Source organism: Calonectris borealis, chromosome 11 (genome assembly GCF_964195595.1).
Source record: "Calonectris borealis chromosome 11, bCalBor7.hap1.2, whole genome shotgun sequence".
Classification (NCBI taxonomy): Eukaryota; Metazoa; Chordata; class Aves; order Procellariiformes; family Procellariidae; genus Calonectris; species Calonectris borealis.
The window spans coordinates 15,777,762-15,801,156 of NC_134322.1; the positions used below are offsets into that span (position 1 = coordinate 15,777,762).

Here is a 23,395-nt window from a genome sequence, read left to right on the forward strand (position 1 = left end):
AATCACAGCCAGGTGGGAATTTACTATGGACTTAAGGACATTGTTGCTTGTATTCTTACTATCAAGTCCCTTATTTGCTTCTGCCACTGCAGTTGCAAAAAGACAGTCTCAGGAAAATGCATGATATATCTTTAACTTTTTTAATAAAACTTGTTCTGTATTTGAAGTAGAGGAAGAACAACATATCTAGGATGCTAGTCAGCTGGTGGATCTCTCTAATTTATCGTCCACCGTTTGGGAAACACTAGGACGGGAAAATGTGCACCAGTGTTGCAATAAACTTGAAGAATTTAAATCTGTAGATAAGAAAATTCTTTCCAGGAACTGTAAGGGGAGTTGACTGTTTCTACCAGCTTCTGGACTTCTTGTCTCCTTTTTGGCTCCAGAAGGAAAATAAGAGTCAAAACCTCAGCAAACACTTAATAAAATTGAAATTTTGAAGACAGCATTTCTGTCCTGTATCAGCATTTACTGACCCACCAAGGAACTTCTGCAGGACTGTATTTGCAAAATAACATGAATATTTTTCTTAGGTTACAGTGATGACTACCTGCAACATAGATTACACTCCAGTTAATAGTATTCTGTGAATATGTAAGTGCTGCGTTGGCAATAAGAAAGCTTCTTTTTTTGTGTGTTTGTGGTTTTTATTCAGCTCCTAGAAAAGCTACAAGAGCAGGCTTCACTTTTTTCTGATCTTGTAATCTGTAGTGGCCTATGAGGAGCGCACTGATGATCCAGCCTTGTTAATGGCTTAGTGTAAGGATGTTATAGAAGTCCAGTAGGTTGTCAGTAGAAAGGCCATCAATAGAAATTTATTAAGAGTAATGCTTGAAAGCGAATTCCACTGGCCTCTGACAGTAAGCTGCTGTAACAGTCTTTGATCCTGAAGGGTCTGCTGAATCTCAAGTTGAAGTCGGTGGTTTGGGTGTAAAGAGCAACGAATTTTTTTATTTTTGTTTTGCTAATGATTTATTAATAAATATTGCTGCAGTCTTTGGATTAATGTTTTTCTTTATTGAGCTGTATTTTAAAGGAACTTGGTCGGAAGGGGAGTCTTGGTTCCATTTTGGTATAAGGGTATGTCTTTAGGTTATATTTCCTATCTGATCATTTTTGTAATGATGTAGACATTTTTTACCACGCCATAGATATGTTTGATTGCTATGTATGCGAGTAGCTCAATCTTCAGCATGATTAGAGTACATTAAAACAGGAGGGGGAGCTCTCACCACAGCAGCAGCTGGGCAGAGTGGGGAGCAGTGCAGTACGTGGTAATAGCAGAGGCAGGAGGGGCTGCAATAGCTTCGGAGTAAGAGGAGCACCTTGAGAGAGCTGAAGATGTGCCACCAACTCCCCTCCATTTCAAACTCTTCTTGGAAAGTTATTTTCATAATATTTCAGTAGTTAAATGTGGATGTTTGTGTCCTTTCTTGTCCTTAAACACGGGCATGCTGTGAGCCAGGACTTTGTTTCTTCGCTTGGAGAGGGTGTATTATTACTATATTTTATGGCAAAAACAGAAATTTCGGTCTGTATAATTTAAAGAGATTAGTTTCTAGCTTAAAATAGCACTTCCCTTAAGTTGCAAATCGGTTATTATTGACATGTTACACTTTCAATATTTCCAGAAATTTTGACTGAATGTCTTAAAAACTACATTAAGAGTAGACTAACCGAGATCACGCATCTTTTTTTGTCAGATTTCTCTGTAATCAGTCTGCAGTCCACCAATATTCTCCTAAGTGTACACTTGAAATTATATGAGCAGTCCCTGCTGAATTTCATTGATTCGTATACTTGTAAATACATATGTGCTTAGTTGCTTTACTGAATTGGTGCCTAAAAATGGTTTTAATAAATGCAGAATATTGTTTAGGTCCTGTTTTTTAACGTCAGACCAATGTGATTAAATCAAGGTGTGTGTAACAGCGGTGTGCTGACCAGTGTGAAAAGGTGAGTGACCATGTACTTAAACTGAATCTCAAACAGATGAAAAGCTAGCTAATATGGGGCAGGATTAAATTATTAGCTAATGGGAGTCTTGCATCTTCCCCTAATACTGTTTCTCATGATATCTTCTGTTCTAAAGAGAGATGTGCGCTTTAATGCTCCTTTTGGGGAGAGAAGTAGCACTGAAAGCCGAGTGCTGTTCCTCGTCCCTGAATTGCCATGTGCCTTTCTCCATTTACCAGTTTTAAAATGGTCCCCGTAATATTTTTCTTCAACAGCTCACTTGAAGCAAGTGAGTTGGAATTGTAACAGGGAGCAAAGTTTGAAATTCTTGGGCCAAAAATTTCTTCATACTGTGGGGGTAAATGCTACTGTTACCGAAGTCTTGTTTCTGGTTATGTACTTTGTTCAGTAATTTGGAAGACTTCGCAGTAGTATCATTACTCGCAGAATTGAATAACTTTTCATTTCAAGACAGAACACCAGCAGGGTTTGAAATGTTTGAGTTTGGCAGGAAAGGGCTTATCTGTAAAACAATGAAATTGCGTTGGGGAAATACAGTGCCTCTGTTCAGCTGAGGCAGGCCGAGGTACACTGCGAGCTGTTGTGAGCTGCAGCTGCATTTACCATCAAACACTGAGTTGGTGCCGATGAATGTTTTGTTTTTAGTGTCATGGAAACTGTGAGCCAAAGAATGGATATTCTATTCATCTGGGAAAATAGCAGTTCACTGCATAAAACATCAGTTGCTTCCAAAGCAGTTCTTAAAATAGACTTTGTGAATATAACCCTAAAAGTAAAAGTGCAACAATTTAAATCACCTCAGTACTACTTTGTTTTTCTGTTAGAATATACATGTGAATTAAATTAACATAGAAGTAGTGAGAGTTTTAAGATACAACTGTAGCATGGACTCCTACAATGATTCGATATTTTACTTTACTGTGCAGTCTTTAATCTAAAAATGGAGAGGTCCAGACATTTCAATAGCAGTCTTAATCCTTTTTATTACCTTTCTTCAAATGGTTTGCTCAAAGCAGAATAGTTTTGGTCATCATTCAGTATCATTTACTGTTTTATATAGCATAGCAAAAATTGTAAAACTCACTGCAGAGACCGAGCATCCAAGAGAGTGCGCTCATGGACAGAGAAGGAAAGATGGTATGGAATAAATAGTATGCAGGGTTTTTTAAATGCATGAATGTTTTTGCAGAGCCAGTATGTAAAGAATAATTAATTAAGGGAGTTAATTCAGTTGAATTAGAAAGCTTAAATTTGTTTGTTTCACTTAAATTTTGATGTTGGGGGGGCAGAAATAAGTATGAGATCTGAGTGTAAGAGGTAAAGAGAAACCAATACAGAAATAGATATATAAAGTCATTGCCCTGCTGTGGAAAAAAAGGAAGCTGAGAAAAGAAATTGGAGAGCAGAAGTGATTTGACCTGAGTGATAGGAAGTTGGAGGGTTTCAGAATCCAGGATTCTGGAATGGATGTGATACAATTAAAAGAAGGGATGCATCATTTTGAGGCCTCCTTCAATGTCCAGTGAAAGCGGTGGGAATCTTCCTGTTGACCGTATTGCTCTCTAGCTTAGTTTTGGTTGGTTGGTTTTTGTTTGTTTGGGGGGTGTGTGTGTGTGGGGTGTTTTGTTGTTTTTTTTTTTAATTGGGGAATCCAAAATCGGATGTGATATTTTAGATGTGGTGTAACGAGTTCTGTGTAGAGGAGGATAATCGCCCCCGTCCAACCTCCTGTCTCACGTGCAGCTTGCCTTTCAAGACCACCGGTCCTCCTCAGCAGACTTGGTCCCCAACCGTAGTCTATGCCAGGTGCAGGACTTTACATTTGTTATGGTTGAATTTTATAAGGTTCCTTTTGGCCCAATCCTCTAGATTGTCTACATTCCTCTGAATGGTGGTCCTGCCTTCAAGTGTACTAACGGCATCTCCCAGATTGGGGTCTTCTGCAAACTTTTTTAGGGTGCGCTCTGTCATCTTCTCCAGGCTGCTGGTAAAGACATTAAGCAGGACAGGTTCCATATACACTGTATAGTTGGTAATGACAAAATTATAGATGCAGGAAGATTGACTAAAAACATAAATTTAGGTTGAAAAGCAACTGCATGAGAAGTAAAAGAGGTGCTTGAGATGCTGAGACTTAAATGAGTAACTCAAAAGAGAGCAGGATCAAGAAAAGCCTTTTTTTATAAGTGTTTATGACTGTTTAGTATCTAGGAGTAACGTGTAGTGAGAGCTTAGAGCAGAGATAAGAGTTAGATATAAAATGGGAAAGTGTCTTTGAAATTAATCCTAGTTTGTGTATAAAAGGCTTCTATAATAACATGCAAGTTCCACAGTTCCCATTCTGTAGTGCAGGGAATTGAAGTATAAGCAGGTAAAATAGATAAAAAGATACAAAACCCACATGGTTTTTACATTCACTCTTTAGTACCATTTAGGCTTAGAAGGAAGATTTTCACTTTGCAATGCTTCTAGGTACCATAACCACATGTTCCTAACCCCAAGGTAGACATTTGGGCTTTTCTTTTCAATGCCTGGGGAGATTCCCTGTGGGATTTGCAAAGGCCGGTGTGCCTCTTGCAGAGCTGCTGAGGCTGGCCAGCAGGAAAGGTTAGGATAATGGTGGACCATGGAAATTTTCCATAGCTGCCACCCTCCTCCCCAGGATAAATCTAGATAAACAACAGGAGGCTGTAGAGCCTTGTCTCAATCCTGCAGGCATCTTTTTGCACTTGGCTGAATAAAAAGGCAGCTTGCTTCCTTACATGCAGTTCAGAGCGCTCCAGATCAGTGACCTGTCTTCAGTTGTTTCAATCTGCCAACAAGCTCTGAATTTCCAGCGACACATTTAGATTGTCAAACTGATGATTTTTTTTTTAAAAAAAAAAAAAAAAAAGAGAAACTAAATCTAAGGGCAAGGTTTGAGTCACGTTGATGTCACTGAAAAATACTCAGTGATGATCCTCTGTTTACAATTGCATTTTAAAACCTTGTCTGGTGCCTGGCTTTTACTCCGTTAATGCATTATTATTTTAAAAGAGTAATTAGATTATTCTTTCAAATTATTCTTTTAAAAGTCATCAATTTTTTTTGTCAAAATATTTTATTGTATCAAGGCACATACTTTACAAAAATTGGTACATTAATAGTATACTCTGCCAGGTTACAGTGTAAAAAGACAGCTTTCCCACAAATTCAGGTTGACTAGCATTATCATTAACCTACCTAATCCTTTATTAATAAAATTCTATGTTGGTGATTTCATTATTTATTATTTGCTATCAGAGGAATAAATTATTTGGGTAGTCCTATTTGCTTATTTTAAATATTGTACAAAATGAACTTTCTTCCAGAGATCTTGCACTTCCTCGGTATTCTAAGACTAAGTAAACACCAATGTTAATGTTTGAGAGAATTCCTTGGTTTATATATATAAGAAAAAATTTTTTTAATCCTTTTGGAGTCAGGTTATCTAGACCTGCTGATACAAAAGTGCAGAATGTTAGCAATTGCTTTTACATCTTCCTTGCTGTTGGAATAGAAAATACTTCATCATTCTTATTCATGTTATCATTTCTATAAAGTAATTACCAATATTGCCATGAGTATTCCTTTTGTTCTTAACATGCTGAGGAAAAGTGTTTTCCTTACCTGCTTTAAGTCATTTAAAGCAGCGTGATGATACCTCTGGAAAGCATGGGTAGCCAAGCAGAGAGGTAATATTTATTGATTATATGAAGTTTTATTCTTTAGTTTCCTGAACAGCACACCATGTTCCTTGGTGTTTTTAAATCTGAGACTTACGTTCACCTTGACTATGTCTGGACCATGTTTCTTCAGTCACGTTCCCATGACTGTTATGATTTCCTATGAAGACTTTTTTCTTTCTCTATTAAGAATGCCACTTGTCTCACCTCCCAAAATAAACAGACAACACATGTTTTGCTTTGCAACTGTTGGGTTTTTCTGGGTTTTTTTTTGATAATGGTTAAACAGTATTTATCCTTCAGGTCCCTTGGCAGTGAGGTATCAGTGTTTTCATAAATGTATGGAGATGTGGGTGCCTACAGATGAGGGGATGGTTTAGAGAGATTTATATTTTTTGAGTGATTTTTTTAGTAGCTAGTTAAAAGTTCATTCTCTGTGTAGCTCCAATACCAGCTTGGCTTTCTGCAACACAGTGGTGTTCTCTTGTGCAGTTATCTTCAATGTTTTGGGGCTTGGTAGGATTGCTTTCAATTTCTGGACAGTTTAAAGTCCCTTACCGTAAATACTGGTTTTGTACTGAAATAAGAGCATCTATTTTAAGCTCTTAGCATTTTAGGTGCTTTGTATTAATTTAGACTATCTAACTATTCTTTATGGGGTTTTTGTTTCACCTTCTTTTGGCTCGGTGTGCTTGCATATACTGCATGTGAATAGTTAGGAGTTTTCAGCCCCCAAACAGGAGATGGTTCCTTTCAGGCACTGTCTTGTGAGGATTTCCCTTCCTGTTTTAACAGATAATTTGGTTTACTCTGTGGTGCCTGCACAAGTTGTTCTCTTGAAGCAGTAATACTGAAAACATGTTGTTTTGTTTTCTTCTGAAATCTGTTTTAGCATCTAATGGGTGTTTGGGATTTGGTTTGCTTTGTTTTGTTTTGGGTTTTTTTTTTGCAGTCTAGCAGCTACTGCTAGTCTGGAGACCACAGTTTAGGAGTACCTGATTTACAAACTTCTATCTCTGTGCGATTGGGATGGTTGTATTGCCTGTGAAGGGTGAAGCTTGAATAAGTTATGCAAGTCATCCGAATAAGAACTGTCAGAACTTTTGTACAACAGAGTACTATTGTGTGCATTTGCCAATTGCCTTATGGAAGATGGTTATAAATGCTTGCCATGTTTGTACCTGTGTTTATATAGAGAATGGGCGAGGAGGGAATCTTTCTTTGCTGACAAAGCTGGCTTTTCAAGTTTAATGAGAATTAATAGATCTTGGATGGTGAGAGGAGCTGTAGATACCTACAGAAGTAACTATTTTTAAATTTTTATATAATTTTGTATATATAAAGTAATTTAGCAACTTGTAGTCAGTAGTGTCACCAAAATAATCTTTTAATCAGAAGCAGGTGTAGCATTTTGTTGTAAAGTGTGGATTCTCTATTAATTTCCAATTATAAAATCGTCTTGACTTTAGACTTAAGAATCTACTTGGTGTTCAAAGTCACTGGTAGAAGCTGAGTAATTTTTTGTCCTTAGATTTGGGACAAATTCCACACTAGGAGAGCAAGGGATGCTTTTCAAGTTAGTTGTAAATAGCAACTTCATTAGTTGCTTGAAAATTTTAACTAAATCTTTTGGGGATGAGATGAGGAAGATGGCAAAGGGAGAAACATTTTAATAAACAAAGTGAAGACACTTGGATACTCTAGAAATACATGGGGTGGATAGGTGACGTGGGTAAAGGCATGTAATAAAATGCCTTCTTGTCACCAGCGTGGAATGTGTGTGTAGTGTATTCATATGCATACTCAGTTTGGTTATTGTCTTCTGGATATTGTACATCACTGATTTCCTTCATTTTTAGTATATTTTTAGTGTAGTAATTTATAACGTTTCTCTCACTGGATGTTTTGTCTATGCATAGCACACATTAACAGCTTAATAGAACGGTAACATTATTTATGGTAAGGTTAGCCTAGGGTAGACATAGTAGTGGGGAATTGAAACTAAATACACTAAACTTTTCAAGAAGTTATTTGGTTCACAGATACTTGCCCACATATGCTTGGGGGAGGAGGAGAAGAAAGTTCTATCTTCATTTAAGAGGTTTGTACTCTGTCTTTTCCCCTTGCCTTCAGTTACTCATGTGCATCTTCCTGCCGGAGACTTCAGTCCCTTTTAGCCTTGCAAACGTTTGTTATTTAGCACAGTATAAGCTGGTAAGTGGAGGGACAGGAATAGTACTGAGGAAGGAGCCTTCACGGATCAGCCACTGATGGAATAGAAATGCTCCCAGTTTGACGTGAGCATATAAATTACAAGTTCATAGGGTCAATCCAAATATAATGCGGAATTTAGTCCACCCTTACCTCCTGTGTATCTGAAGTAAGAGCATTAATAAATAGTTTTTATAGCACAAGATCTGTGCAGTGCTCTGCAAACTGACAAAATATTCCATCTTTTCTTAGAAGTACTTACAAATCAATGGGATGAAAGTGTCAAAGGCATGTCTTTGGAAAGCAAGTTCTTTAATACCACTTCACACACTGACATTATTTCTTTTTAAAATATTGCGATAAAGAAGTTGTGAGAAATCCCTTGACTTCTGTGTTTAACATCTTAATAAATGTACTCTGAGATTTATTGCCTGGTCAGTTCAATCAGTAGAATTCTTACAGTGAAAGATACCTGCAAATGCCCACACAACTATATAAATAAAAGAACTGAACTTTTCTAATCTTTGGAAAGCACAATGAAAAAAAATTTTTTTTTCAGATGATCCTGTCCAAATGTCAACAAAAGCAATAATTTAGTATTTGCTGTCTAAAATATTGTTCCTATATTGCAACAGTTATAATGGGAAGCTGAATCCAGGTAATTCCAGCTTCAGAATTTCCACATTTTCGATCATTTAGGTGTCAAAACCAGTTCTTGCTCCAAATAAGACAAGTAAGTAATAGGACTGGATAGTAGAAGTATAATGCTATCTTACAAATGAGAATTTATGGCATGGACAATCCTAGGAGATTTCTGGCAGACCTGAGACTGGGCAGTTAAATCCTTTAAATCTCATTCAAAATCATAATCTTTTTCTTCTTCCAGATTATTAGAGTTGTTCTGTAGGATCATGGTCTTTCAAAATTTTGACCAAAGAAAGGAGTAGGGGGCAGATCTGTAGTATTAAAACCAAGCTTTGCTAAACCTTTTCTTCTCCCATCTGGGAAAATTGGTTTTAGAAGATGTCACAGTATGGAAAAAACAAAATATCTAAAATAATGTGGTTTTTTTTCCCACTAGTTACAGTCTGTACATACCATTTCTTTATCCATTCTTTAAGAACACATAGGCCAACATTCTTATGATTACCTGTATAGACTGCATTGCTGATCATCACTTCGGCATGACATTCCTGGTTAAAAATATGTTTGTATTTTTTCTTCTGTTCCTTCATTACAAAATTTTCCAGTAACGTGATTTTGTTATGTATGAATTACTTCTTAATCTTAAGGTTCAAAATTTGTATTAGGAATTTGCAGACAATTCATATTATATAGGTTTGACTGCTTTATTAAAAGGTAAGGCCGTGTGGATGAGTTTGCAAGACTTCAAGGGTTATTGATTGGGAAGCTGCTTGCAGTCAGAAGACGACTGAGCTAAGATGGAGCGTATGATGAGATAAAGGCTAGGTTAGGAAAGTGATTACGACTGGGGACCTGCTAATCACTGACCTCTGTAGGGATCCTGTAGTTTATCACTAATCTCACTTGCACTTGGCATTTTCCTATGTTGCTGCTTCATTGTTCATAGCCGAGTGAGTAATTTGGCTTGGGATGAACAGGAGGAGGGTGCTGCAAGTCCAGCAGCTGCACTTGTTGGCACGGGTTTGTTAAACATCGTCAGTGTAGCCAGCAGCGTGCTTGGCACACATTAGCCAATAATACTTAAACAAATTGTTGTGAAGAGAATAGGAGGTCATTTGTTTTAAGCACTTTCTTCAAATTGTGTCGCTTCAGATCTCTGTTTCATTTCCATGAGTTTTGGTCACAAGTACTATAAGGAAAAATGTGTGTAATATACGTATTCACAATTATACACGTGTGTATTAGGTACCTTTAAAATATTAGAGATAAGATTGTAGGTATAAGACAGATATTAAAACTGTGACAGCCTCTACTAATGAGTAGGCCTGTATAGCAGTAGAAGAGAAAGAAGTGATTCCTCCGGTGCAGTGGGAAATGTCTGGATATGTAGTAAAACTTCTATGGCTGCATGTGTCAGTCAGTCTTGCCTCTAAGAAGGTGGCAGCACACCAAATCTTAGGAGCAGAGCGGTTTTGTGTTTTAATCAAACGTGAATTTTTTTCACCATACTGAATAATTGCTGAAAAATAATTTTTAATACCACAAAATTTAAAAAAATAAAAGAATGGACCTGTACTGGAGGCAGGATGTTATTCTATAAACTTTGTGTACTTTCTTTCTACTTTGTGATAAGTTGGAAAGTGCTATTAAGAGTTGTAGAAAAATGTTTACTCTGTTGAATGTTTGTCTTGCATCATCTGTATGCAGCGTCAGTATAGCTTTTACAGCTTGTTCCTTGTTGTATTGGATCTGCTTATGAAAAATTATTTGAATGTATTAATTCTGTGGGTAACAAAGACACGTACTTTGTTGCTGGATGTGGAGGGGGAGAAAGCAGTATAAAAACCGGTATCTAGCCAAATCTACCAGTTTAATAACTTTAAAAAAAAAAAAAAAATCCTCAAAGGTATCAACAATGTTTTGTTGTAAACTGACTTTTGGGTAGGCTATCTGTTGTGACTGGTTAACAGTGTTATCAATGATGAAATGATGATTAGGAACTGTAAAACCATGCTTCAAGATTCACTGAAAGATGATTCTCTCTACAAGTAGGGCAGACATACTTCATGTCTGACAAACAGAGCAGCTGCCAGCTGTGGTCACTATAGTATTCATACTGGATGATAAACTTTGCTTCATTAAAAAATGTTGGTGCTTTCCATATTGCCAACCAAATAAATTCTTAGCAATGAATAGAAATATCTTTAGTCTATGAAGGGTTAATTCTGTGGGAATTGAAGTAATTTTTTGCAGAGTTATGTCCTGCCATCCTCTCATAAACCAAGCATTATCTAGAAGCAGTGGGAAAAGGCTGTTTTACTACTGGCAGGCATTTATAGCACATTCACTGAAGTAGTCCTCAACTGAGTTAATGTACTGCTGTTTTCAGCTCACTATCACTTTGCATCTTGCTGTTTCAGTTCATTCTGTGTTAAGAGTATTTAGGCTGCACAGCTGTTACAGAGATAGATTTATTATGGAATACAATTCCTTGTGCGGTATTCAAAAGCTGTATTAAGTCGTGAGCATATCACATTTAGACAAACGATTGCAAGAGAAAAATAATTATTTACTAAATGCCTATTAATATTTGAATTGGTACAGAATGTGTCAAGGTTTTAAGTTTATGAAGTTAGGAAATACTTGTGGTTCAAAATGCTTAGTGGCATTTTCTTGGTTGTGTTTCTTTTAACTCCATAGTCCTTGGGCTTTAAGCCTGTTAGGTAGTGATTAGGTCATTGAAGTTTTTGTTGATAAAAACATATGAAACTTACTAAATAAAATAAAATTCAAACTAATTCTAAGTTTTTAAAAGATTCAAATGCCTTGTGAATTGATCTGTGCAGATTTAGGATTTCTGTATATAACCAACTCAATTATTTTTAAATGTCCATTGTTTTAGTTCAAATCTGGTTGGAAGAGAAAACTCTGGGATATAGAGCCACTGATATGTAACCTGAAGAAAAGTTTACCATGATGCTACTTTGTAAGCAAGGCATAGATTTTGCTTCTAAAATGAGAGCATATAACTTTTGAAACATGTGGGTTAGGAGGTATGTGATAAAGGTGATCAAGGAGCTGATGATTCACGATAGTCTTGTGTAGGAAGCCCTACGGCACAGGTCTGATGGGAAGCGTTGGGGTTGAGAAAACTGGCCAAAGTTGCTTTACTTCTCATGAATATTTTGTGAAAATGAAATAGGATCTGAAGAGGAAATAAATTTCGTTTGGGCATTACTTTACCTTCCCAGCTGGTATGTCTACACAGCACCTTACAGCCATGTTTACACAAACCTGTGCGAATGGAAACATCGATGAGGATTTTGTCATTTAGTACTGTTTTTGCATACCCTTCTCCTTCTTCCAATTAATGTCAGGTGCTGTAGTGAGTTTCCTCATGTCCCCTTAATGCTGAGCATTAATGTTTCTGAATTTCCAGATATAATAATAAAGATACTATTGCCATCTGTGTAGTGAGCACTGACTGAGACAAGACCCTCTTGAGAGAGGGTGAAGAGAATACGATCGGACAGAGAGTGTAACATACTCAACAGCAAATCTTGTGGGGTAAACCTGCAAGACATTTCAGGGTCTGCTTTGGCTTTCAGCGTCACTGTATTTTTAAAGTTTGTGTGCTCATAAACACTGGCACTCCAGTAAGTTTGGTTTTTACGGTAACATGTACTTTTTTATGCTCTTCTGTCAATCTGTAGAGAATCTGAATAATTAAGGAAGGTATTTGATAAGCTGAAAACCACCAAAGGGATTCTGCTTTGATATATTTGGCTATGTGTTTGAACTTTATTGGATGCCAGAGGCTGCACAGGCATTGATCAGACAGTATGTATGGAACCTACCTGTTTCTTAAACCAACAAGGAAGTGTCATCTTCTCAAATTTGACATTACCCACCTTTCAAGTACTTGACTCACTTACTACGTGGAGTAGTTGCTAAGTATTTTCTCTTTCCGTTCGTAAGGAAACACCACCTGTGATGTTTGCTTACAAGGCTTTAAATAGTGAGAATAGCATCGTGCCTGGGACTGAAGCAGCTAAAGTGTGTTGAAATGACAACAGACAATTCGTGGTCAATACTCTTTCACTTTTCCATTGTGTTGGTAGTGAAACCATCCTGTGATACTGCCAGAGAGCACAATGCTGGGAAACCTTTTCAATGTAGTATCCTCTTCTCTCATGAACAGTGCAGCAGATGTGCTCTAGCAGTGCCTGGGACAGCTCACCTTCTCTCTCTCATTCTTCTGCTATGCGAACGTGAAGATCATGCAGCTAGCACAGTGCTCCAGTCCTGCAAAAGGGACAACAGGGTGTGGTTCCACAGTACGAGAGAGAGCCAGGAACAGGACTGGAGTGTGGGCTCAACATGTGTTTCTGTAGTGTGTGCCTGTTGGTTTTTCTTGTTGTTGTTTAAAAATGTGTACCTTTTAACATTGTGACACTATTGCAGGTTTGAGAGTCCTACCTAAATGCTTGCACTGGGAATGTGTTTGGGAGACTCTCTCTACAAAAGGCACTAACTTGTATTTGATCCTAGGTTGCTTTCCAAACACTTCATTGAAAAGCTTAGCCATTTGAGCACAGGTTAAAGATTAATTTGCTTCGGCTCTAATTCTTGATAAATATTTAGGCAGCATCACGCAGCTTTGACTTTTCTCGATCATTTCTTAGAACCAAATTTAGTATAGATCGGGCTATTCTAGTCAGCTTTTTTCCTTTAGTTTGAACCTGCCAAACTTTTTAAGTGATAACATTTAAATAACATGATTTTATGCATTCTTATCTAACAATTTCTTGCTTACTACACAAACCATAATTTAAATCATAATTTTTCTAGCCTCTGTAATTGACTCTTGTACAAATATTTGTTTTAAAGCCTGCCTGGAATACTGCATACTTCAGTTGAAGTTATTTATCATGTGGTATAAGATTCTCATTTTCTGGAAAGAAAATGCTGAGTCTGGTTTAATACGAACAGCGTGATTCATCCTACTTTATATAATTTTGCGTGCTAGGTATTTTATTTGCTTGGTGCCCGACAGTTGTTAGAAGCAAATTGCTTCAGCAGAAAAATGTTAACTTTTTTCCTTCCTTTGTTACAGCAAAGCTGCCATTTTTCAAGCAAACTATTGTTGACCAGACTACCTGTAGTTATCAGGATGATAATCTTGCAGAGATGTTGTTCCAAGAGCTTCAAACTTCCTCTTCCTCTGTGCTTACACAAGATGCACTTTTAAAATGAACAATAAGCATACTTTTAGATTTTCCTCTTACAAAATGACTTTTAGGGATTTTTGGTAGTAAGAGAGAAAATCAGAAAAAGCAAAGGAAGTCCTGTTCTAGAAGTGCAATTGCAATAGCATGGAACTATTTATCACTGAAATGAGAATGTGTATGAAAGGCTACTTTTTCTTCTTATGAGGACTGGATGACGCACGCATTGTTTAGAAAAGGGAATGCCTAGCTGGGGAAGATGACACTCATTTTCAAATAGATGGGTATCATGGTTTATTAATGCTTACCTTTGGATAAGACTCTGAGTGATATTATGGGGTTTTTCTTAGTTTTCTAGTTTTCTTAGTTCTAACTGTGTCATAATTAGAGCAGGCATATGCACTTGGTGTTTTCTGTTATGCACATACTTGGTGACTGTCTGATTCTTGACATTGTTCAGCAGAGACTTCCATTCAAGTTTTTTTTAAAAAGTGTTGATTGATAAACTTCTGAGCCCTACTGGAGAACTTTCACACTGAGTTTTAATATACAAACATGCCAGTTTGGTGGCATAACCAACAAATACAGCACTGAGTAGTTTTTCGGGAATTGACAAATTTATTGCTAATGTCTTGCGACCTCAGGTAGCAACATCAGAGGGCAGCCACTCTGCACAAGGCGCTATGTTCAGTATGTGCTATCTACAAGCAAATATTGCATATATGGCAGAAGAGAAGAGTTTGGTTTGCTGTCTTGACCAGTTCTATTGCTCGACTTTTGTACCTGACTGGAATGTACATGAAACGAAAGGATTTTTAAGGATTTAAGGGATGAGTCTTAAGAGCTGAACGATTCAGCCATGGTTTAAGTTTCGTGTAGGTTTTCTTGTTGTTCTGAATTGAAGTTTTTGTTCACTTTTCATGTGGTTTTGTTGGTTTTGTTGGTTTTATTGTACTGCTTAGTATATTTATCACCTAAGATGATACCAGCTATGTGTTAGTTTCATGTAGGAAAGAGAAGTGTCTAAAAGTGTCTCTACCTTTGCTCATTGATAATGGAAGTGAAGCTGGACCTTTGCCCTTTTTATTTAAACATACTGATAGGGGTTTTTTAATAACAATAAAAAATCGCAGTAGTTCTTTTTTATGAATTGGTTACGTCAGAAATGGAATTAGGTAAATATGTAATCTATTACAGTAGTGCTGTTTGTGTTAAATGCAGATGTATAAAAGCCTACTTTTATTCACGCAACTTAATTTTTGTAAATTTACTATGATGCTAACAGATTTTCTGAATTGCATATATATTTACTATGATGCTAACAGATTTTCTGAATTGCATATATAAGGACAACTGATGCAGATATCTAGCAGATTTTAAAAAGAACCTAATTTCAAATGTCTGTCTTTTACAGGAAAAACCTCAGATAGAGGTCCATTTCCATTGTATGGTAGAGATACGGGGTTACCAGGCTGTCAAGTAAGTATAGTGATGATTGAAAGCAAATGGAACGATCTCAACTAAAACTTAGTTTAAGTTGCTTGAATGTGTCAGGCTACCAAACATAATAAACAAGAATGTGTTTCACAATTTGCAGAATAAATTTTCTTGGTTCTGTGTGGTCAAATTGCCTTGCATTTACATACATCCACTTAGAGGAGATACTTTTGCTATGTACAAGTGGAACTGGTTCTGTAGCTCATGAGCATGAAGTCCTATGTTTTTAGTAAAAGGGAGATTGTTACTAGTCTGAACACACTGAGCAATGTGCTTCAGTTGTATCACATCTTTTCTACAGATCATTGTGAAATGAGTTTTCTTACCCTTTGCAGTTATTCGTTCCTCTCTCCAAGTCTGCCAACAGAATTGCAGACCAGTACTGATTGCACATCACGATTAGTCTGTGATACTCGGATTTTTCACATATAATTTGTCAAAAAAATACCAGTAATTGCTGAATATAGTTAATTAGTTAACTGTTACTCCTAGTGGAGATCACGTGCAATTTTAAGGAAAACAGTGTTACTAGTCTTTCAATTTTTAACAATTAGGTTATCCAGTGTAATACTGTATTATTTTGTGGGTTTGATGATGTGTTTTTTAATTAAGAAAACTTTCTTTTTATGTCTCTAAATCTTCATTTTAGAGTGAAGATTTCTTCTGTGTTATTTCTAATGAGCCACATTAAGAATACTCTGTTGATCATTGTTTAAAAGTCTGTTTTGAATGTACAGGAAGTTTGAATGTTTAAAAAGTATAATGAGCATTTGATTACACTCCGTATTTGTTGACAAAGATTTAAATAACTAATATATCATGTTTTTAATTCTAAGAAATTAATTTGTTATACTTGTTTTCTCAAAGAGGAATCTTTTTTAATTTTACTCTAAGTAGACTATTTGCTTTGAACTGATATTTTCAGGAACATCTTTCTTCTGGAGGATAAAACTTAGCATACAAATTTCACATCTTGGTTTTGAGTCTCTTAACTAGTAGCTTGGGAAGTGTGAATGGGCAGCACGATGTGGCAATGCAGTCCTAACATCGCTTCCCCTATTAAGAAAGGATCATTCTCACAGCCTTTACTACTTCTCTGTAACACAGATGTGACAAACAAAGACCCATTTGTAACTGTATGGGTGAGCTTTCGGTAACATTCTCACAAAAAGCAGTATACCTCTTCAAGTTGTGGACTTCACATTATTGCCAGTCTAGACAGTAAAACATTGTATTAGGGTTACTACTGTTGTTCAAATAACTCCGTATGTACTGTATTTAAATATAATAAATTAAACTTGATGTTAGTTCGGAAACAAATTAATTTCCATGTTACTCTTTCATTAAGTTAATGTTCTATATTGGAAGATGGGTTTATGTTAACTTTGCATAAAATTCTGTTTTGCTTTGTGGTAATGAGTGTAATTTCTGTTGTTTGGCTTCTCACTGAGGAAAATGCTTTTATATCTCCTAATTGTTTATATCTAGTACCATTTAATATTAATTTTTATATTTAGCTATTTTAAAGCCAAAATCTTATACATATTTGTTTCTATTAACGTCACTTCTAATTCTGTTTATTCCTTTGATATGCTTCCTACTCTTTCCTCTCCCACAGTTTCTTCTCTCAAACATTTTTAGTTAGGTAGGTAGATCTGTTTTGTTTTTATATTCAGGATAATAGAAAATGATCATAAAGTTAATTGTAGGTAGATCTGTTTTGTTTTTATATTCAGGATAATAGAAAATGATCATAAAGTTAACTTTCAACTAAATTTAAATTGAATTAAAATTTATATGATAAGTTACAGTTTGTACTTTAATTTGGTCTTATCAGTTAAATCTGATGGTATTTGAAATAATTTGCTATCTTGGAACGTGGTGGGATTTCTGAATCTTTTTGGTTTTTTTTTATATTTTTCATAAATCCGTGGCACTGCCTGAAATACAGCTCTCATTGTAGCTACGATGTTGCAAGCAATCATAGAGAAGAAGGTCGAAAGCAATCCTGAGAGGTCATTTTGACAATCCAAATGAAGAATCAGCTGCACTGTCCCTTACAGATGCTCATATAGTCAGTTCTTAAAAACCTCTAGAGATGGAGGAGACTGACATGACTATGCTGGGTTTTGTTTTCCATTACTTAAATGTACTTTTAAAAAGTTTCCCTGGTGCATTATCTAAATATCATTGTAATTAAAGCATCTAACTCTTGTCTTACAGACAGTGGTCTCAGAGAAGAATCTATACGCCTTTAACTCTGTAGAGGCTGTTAATCCAGTAGATGATTAAGATCAAAAGGAGTCCTTAGAAAAGATAAGATGTAAATGGAGTTAATTTTTACATTGGTATGTATAGTGCAGAATATAGTGCAGGTGTATTTTTAATAGCGGATATGTAAGAGGGTCTATCTCAGATTGAAATATTGGTAGAAAAGTTTCTACTCTGCTCTGGATGTTCTCCAGTAGGTTCACAACCCTAGGGAATTCCGGTGTTTCAAACTAGGTAAAGTACTTCATCTAAGGCCTTACCGTTATGGCAAAAAGAAATTTCCTGGATCTTTCTGACAATACTCTTTTGCTATGTGGTATTTGCCTTTTTCATAACAAATATCCAGTCTTTGATACTTGTTTGATTGGTGATGGTCTAAAATTTCCCAATACCTTCTTACGGTAATGCTGGCCAGCTTGTCATTCCTCAGCCTGTATTTTTCAGTTTACAGGTTCCATCTGCAAAAATGTATTTCCTACTTAACACACTGCTTCTACCTTCTCTAAATTTGAATTCCAGATTTGCACTGCATTTGTAGATCCTTCTGGGTTATTTGCTTTGTGAATTTAGTAAACGTGGTCTTCATTTTTCATCCAAGTCACTAATTAGAGGTGGAATGATGCCCAAAACAGATGCCTGCAAAGTCTCAGTTAGATTCACCCAGTGTTGATCATGAACTCCCAGCTACTGTTTTTTAAACAGCTACGCTCTGTATTCAGCAGTAGTTTTAGTTGTCCTTGGTTCCCTAGTTCACCTGTGAAATGTGAAAGTAGTAAAAACCTTATTAAAACACCTCTTATGCTAGCTGAGAAGGAGGTGAGATTGATTTTACATAGTTTATTCCAGCTGAATCCATATCACTTCTTCATTATCTTCTGGCATTTGCAGTCTATTTCTTCCAGTATTCTTCAAAAAAAAAAATTGTTGCGGTATTATAAGCCACTGCTTTTGTTCCTCCCTGAAACAAACCAACCAACCCTATTCTTTTTTAGTCTCTGTACTGTCTCTGAACCATGAGTTTTCAAAGACAGCAGCTAAGGTTTCTGAAATTGCAAGAATGGCAAGAGCCGGTATCTTATTGGGTACAGATTAATTGAAAATACCTAACTTCTCCAAATACTCTCCAACCTGTTCTTCTCTTACCAAAGTTCTTTCCATATGTCATTGGTGTAAATGGTATTAATAACCTGGTGTGGATGTGTGATTTCTACAGACTCTTAGCTACCTACAGGCTTTATATTTAGGCTGTAGGAGTTTAAGTGTGGTGGATTTTCAATGTAGCTTAAAAATCTAAGCAACTTAGGTAAAGAAATGTGATTCAGGTATAACATTTAGTCACAAGAATGTAAATGTGGCTAATTTATGGTTGTTTTACCAAACAGGAAGTGCATACTTTCAGGTTTTATTTCCATCAGGTGTTTTAAGCAAGCCAAAAAAAGAGCATTATAGAGTATAGCCCTTTGCACTGGGCCCATTCATGCAAATAACAGTGTGAATAAGGTAGTTGCATTTATCTTAAGCTGTGTTTTTCATGTGGTTTAGTGTTAGTAAGGTTAATGGTGTATGTTTGTGTGCTACATTAAAACCTGTGCTTGTCTAATGCTTTGCAATCAAGCTCTGAATTCTCTTCCTTTTTTGGCTTTATTTATACTTTACTGCATACTCTTTCTCCTTCTGACAGGTCTTCACTATATTCTGCACCTTTCCAACTCTTACTGCCTTTTTTTCCTCTCCGATGTTTCATAGTGTATATACACTCTAAGTGGATAGGTAAGACAAATCGAGGCTTATGCAGAGCTGGTTTAGATGAAAACTTTTACCTGGACAAAGAATTAACAGCTTTTAGAAGAAATGTAAAAACTATATTTTGCTATCAGAATGAAATGCAATGCTACATGGCTTGACACAACGTCTTTATTTGTTTCTTCGAATTGGAGGAGCGGGGTTGTTTGTGATTTTTGTGTGGGATTCCACCATTCCTGTTGGCTGTGTAATTGCAGATTTGGGTAGTGCATCTTTTCGCAAATCTTAAATAGAATATAGATTAAGTTTTCAGTAGGCTTCTTGTAATAAAAAGGGTTTTCTTTACATTTGTGTAATTTAATACTGAAAACTGTAGCTTATGTAAAAGGAACAAGATTAGACTTCAGATATTGAATGCATGACTCCCATTTCCAATATCATCAAAAACGTACCCAGCTGTCACTGCACATTGCTTTGACAGGTCCGAGCTCTAAGAAAGCCAGGAATCGGCACTATTTTCAAAGTGAAATTGAGATAAATGTGCAATAGATGTGTAGCTCTTAGACTAATTCTTCTAATTGTTTCTGTGGGTCTTCACAGAAGCTAACTTAATCCCCATGAGCCTGTAAGTGCCCCAGCTAATTGGTGGAGAGAGGGGGGATGCTCCTTTAGCCTAACAGTGCCTGTTCTCATGTGCCTGGCAAAGTCTGTCTCTACCCACTGGCATCACTAGACTGAAGACAGTAAATTATTTGTGAGTATCCCCTTAATGTTCTATTTTAAATCTAAACAATCATGCATAAAAAATAGACAATATGGATTTTTTGACGTGTGGAGATAACACATTCACCCTCCCTTCATAATAATTTCAAGTCCACATACTATCCCATGTGCGAGAAAGGAGATAAAATCGCGTGCTAAACGTAATGGATGTTAGGCAAGAACTAAAGAGGCATTCACCAGTTTTTGTTTCAAGTGTAACCTTTCTATAAAGAGACGTATCTTAATTTACTTTATTTTTCTAACTCTCTAATCTATATGTTCTGTATGATGATGGGACGCTTTAAATGTTATAAAAACAATTTAGAAAAAAGTTTGATGATAAATCTGTAGACTACATGAATGCTGGAAGGAGCTATGGATTATATTTGCTAAATACATTTCACTTAGTCTGTGTAAAATTATATATATAAAATACTGCATAAAATATATACTACTCTATAGTACATGATATATATACATATGCTACATAGAGAGCATATGAAAAATTTATATGATACTGTGTATACTATATATATTTTATTTAGTAGTAGCAGATGGATTTTTAACTCATTTCTGCTGCTATTATTATATAAGTTTTGTGCATATTGGTAATAAATAAGGCTGCTTCAGAATCTTTATTTTTTGGATGAAGAAAAAAAATCCAATAGAAAGCTGGTCCATCTATGTTTCCAGTAATATTGCTATGCCATTTTCCCTTCAATAGCCATCAGCTCTGCTATTGCTGTGAAGCTAATGTGAGGTGACTCATTTAGCAGCATATTATTGCATCATTGCAACATGATGTAAGGCACATCAGGCGTTATTAAATTAGCCTGAATTTTGCGGTATGACAGTAACATTTTATGCGCATTAGCACCATATTTAGTGCTCCTTATGGGAATATACTTCAAGTAAACATATTAACACATAATTTCAGACAACTTTTCACGATTTACCAATTTCTTCTTTATCGGGGAAAAAAAAAGCTTCAATGGAATATTAAGACAAATGTAGTGGCCTTTGTGCATCTTCAGAGCGTGCTTTGTGATTCTTAAATTACTTTAAATGTATGCTGCTACTTGGGTAAGACCTTGGAGAAAAAAATTAGCTGACTTGTCACTGTTAAAGTAAGTTGGAACAAACTCATCCATCTTCCACCTTTGCTATGATTCAACGTAGAAACATTCTCCTCATCTGGGTGCCAGTCAGAGAAAGCTAGATTTGTATATGCCTGACTCACTTGTGCTGAAAAATATTATATAATTTAATACAGTATAGGTATTGAGCAACTGGAATTCATACTGTTGGCTTTTCAGCAAAAATTTGTGACCTTTCTTTGTTTATTGAGTTGAGAACAACTTTCTTCACAATTTAATGTGGAACTTTAAAGGTTTGCATCTTGTTGTCTGCAAATTTAGCAATGTATTAAAGAATAAATTTACAAGCATTAAAAACTGTATTTATTAGCTGTTACATCCTTCACAGACTAAAAACTTTGTTTTATTTTTGTGCAAAAAAATTTTAAGCTGCTTCTTAACAAACACACTGTAAGAACTTCAAAATAAACCCAAAAATGCCTTTAGCACCAATTTCTTGGGCAATTTAACAGATGATCGCTTTGGCAAAAGAAATGTTTGCAAGTGTATGTTACTTTGCCTTTGCATAGTCAGTAATTTGCCTCTTTCAAATTTAAAAAGACTTTAAAACAGTTTGAGCAGAATGTCAATGTAAAGAACAATCCTGCAATGCTGGGGAAAGTAGTATCTCAGAGCACACTCTCTCCAACAGCTGTCTCACAGGTTGAAGAAGTGTAATAGAAGTAGAACTCCAGAAATTTGAGTTGTCTAGGGAGAATATAAAAGCTCACTCATATTGTGCATGGGCAAAAATGGCAACTTTTTTGTGTTACTGGTGAGGAATATGCAAGCAAGAGTGAAAACAAGTATCCATAGTAGGATGTAGATACCAGCTTGCTGCATAGAGAAAAATTAGTAGAACTGAATAGTACCAACTTAAAAGTATTTTTAATATGTTCATAAACTTTATAATTGTAAGATGTGTATATAGTGTAATGGAGAAGATTAACTGATTTTATTTTTTTAGTACAGTGAGTACTTTGTAATTTCTTCTTGGGTAACCTGATGTATGTCTGAAGTTTGCATATGCAAGCCCTCTCGCACACATTCAGAGTTCTGCAGCTTTTGTTTCTTCCTGTAGGAATTCTGTTCGTATCCTGAAACTTTTTTTATTGCTTGTCTCTAAGACTTCTATCCCTACTTGGCTTCCTTGAGAGAAATAATTAGGCAGTTATTCTGTGTTGAGGATGTGCCATCTGCTCCTATGATATTGTAGTGTTATTGAAAAGATTTTAAAAAAAAAAAAAGGGAACTAATGAAAGGGTTTAAATTAATAGAAAACTGTAAATAGCTTGTCTCAGGAATGATTGGAAATAGCCATATTTAGACCACACCTAGGTGGTAGATAGTAGAGGAAACAATATTGTGGCAAAAGGGATCCTAGAGTGTGAATAATTCTCTCTGGAGAATGTTGGGCTAAAACTTGTAGCTAGTGCGTCTCAGATCCCTTCAGGCTTTTTTTTTTTTAACTTCCAGTTTTTGAAATTAGATTTTTTAAAAAAATAGTAATAATAAAAAATACATATATATATATATAAAAAAAATACACTTTAATGTAATTGTATACAATAAGGAAAAAAATGCATACTTTAAACATGCTAATTATAAAAAAGCTTAGGTGCTATAGAGGGGCTACCATTTTGTAGTTTTAAAAAAAAGATTTAGAATTTACTTTAGTGCTAATAAAAGATATCAGATTGCATCAGCTATGGACCTACAAGGTTTTTTTTTTCTTTCTTTTTTCTTTTTAAACTAATGTATCTATTAAACAGCAACAAGAAAGCTCTTCCTGCTAACTGCTGACAGTATGTTTGAAGATGCTTTAAATGGATCTTTCCAATGAGGCAGAAAAATACATGGTATTCTAGACCTTTCTTATCTGTGGGGCCTTAGAAAGACTACAAGCAGTGGCACCAGTTGCTTTTCTTCCTTCCTCATATAGTTTTAGAAACAGTATGGAAAACATAATGTCTATTTAAATCCAAGTAATACTGAGTTATGGAAGTATAAAAAATGTTAAGGCTTATACGTGTGTGAGGTTTTTAATATCAATATAACTTTAAAGCTGACAAACTGATTTTATTTTGTAAATTTTCTCTTTTTAATCTCCTGTTCTCTGACAACTTTGATATCAGGTGTCTCCCCAAAGCAGATTTTTACAGCTGAGCTATCAATCTCTAAGAAACGTGGCTTCTGAAGGAAAGGCTGACACAAAGTTAAC

The 23,395-nt window shown here is 35.8% G+C and overlaps 1 protein-coding gene across 13 annotated transcripts in view; it reads left to right on the top strand.

The window, feature by feature from the left end:
• TCF12 (transcription factor 12) overlaps positions 1-23,395 on the top strand; it is a 169,140-nt gene that overhangs the window by 80,213 nt on the left and 65,532 nt on the right. For all 13 annotated transcript variants that reach the window (XM_075160176.1, XM_075160182.1, XM_075160177.1 and 10 more), the window contains one exon: positions 15,180-15,244. In XM_075160176.1, the coding sequence (XP_075016277.1) occupies positions 15,180-15,244 (65 nt within the window). The remainder of the gene's footprint in view (positions 1-15,179; positions 15,245-23,395) is intronic.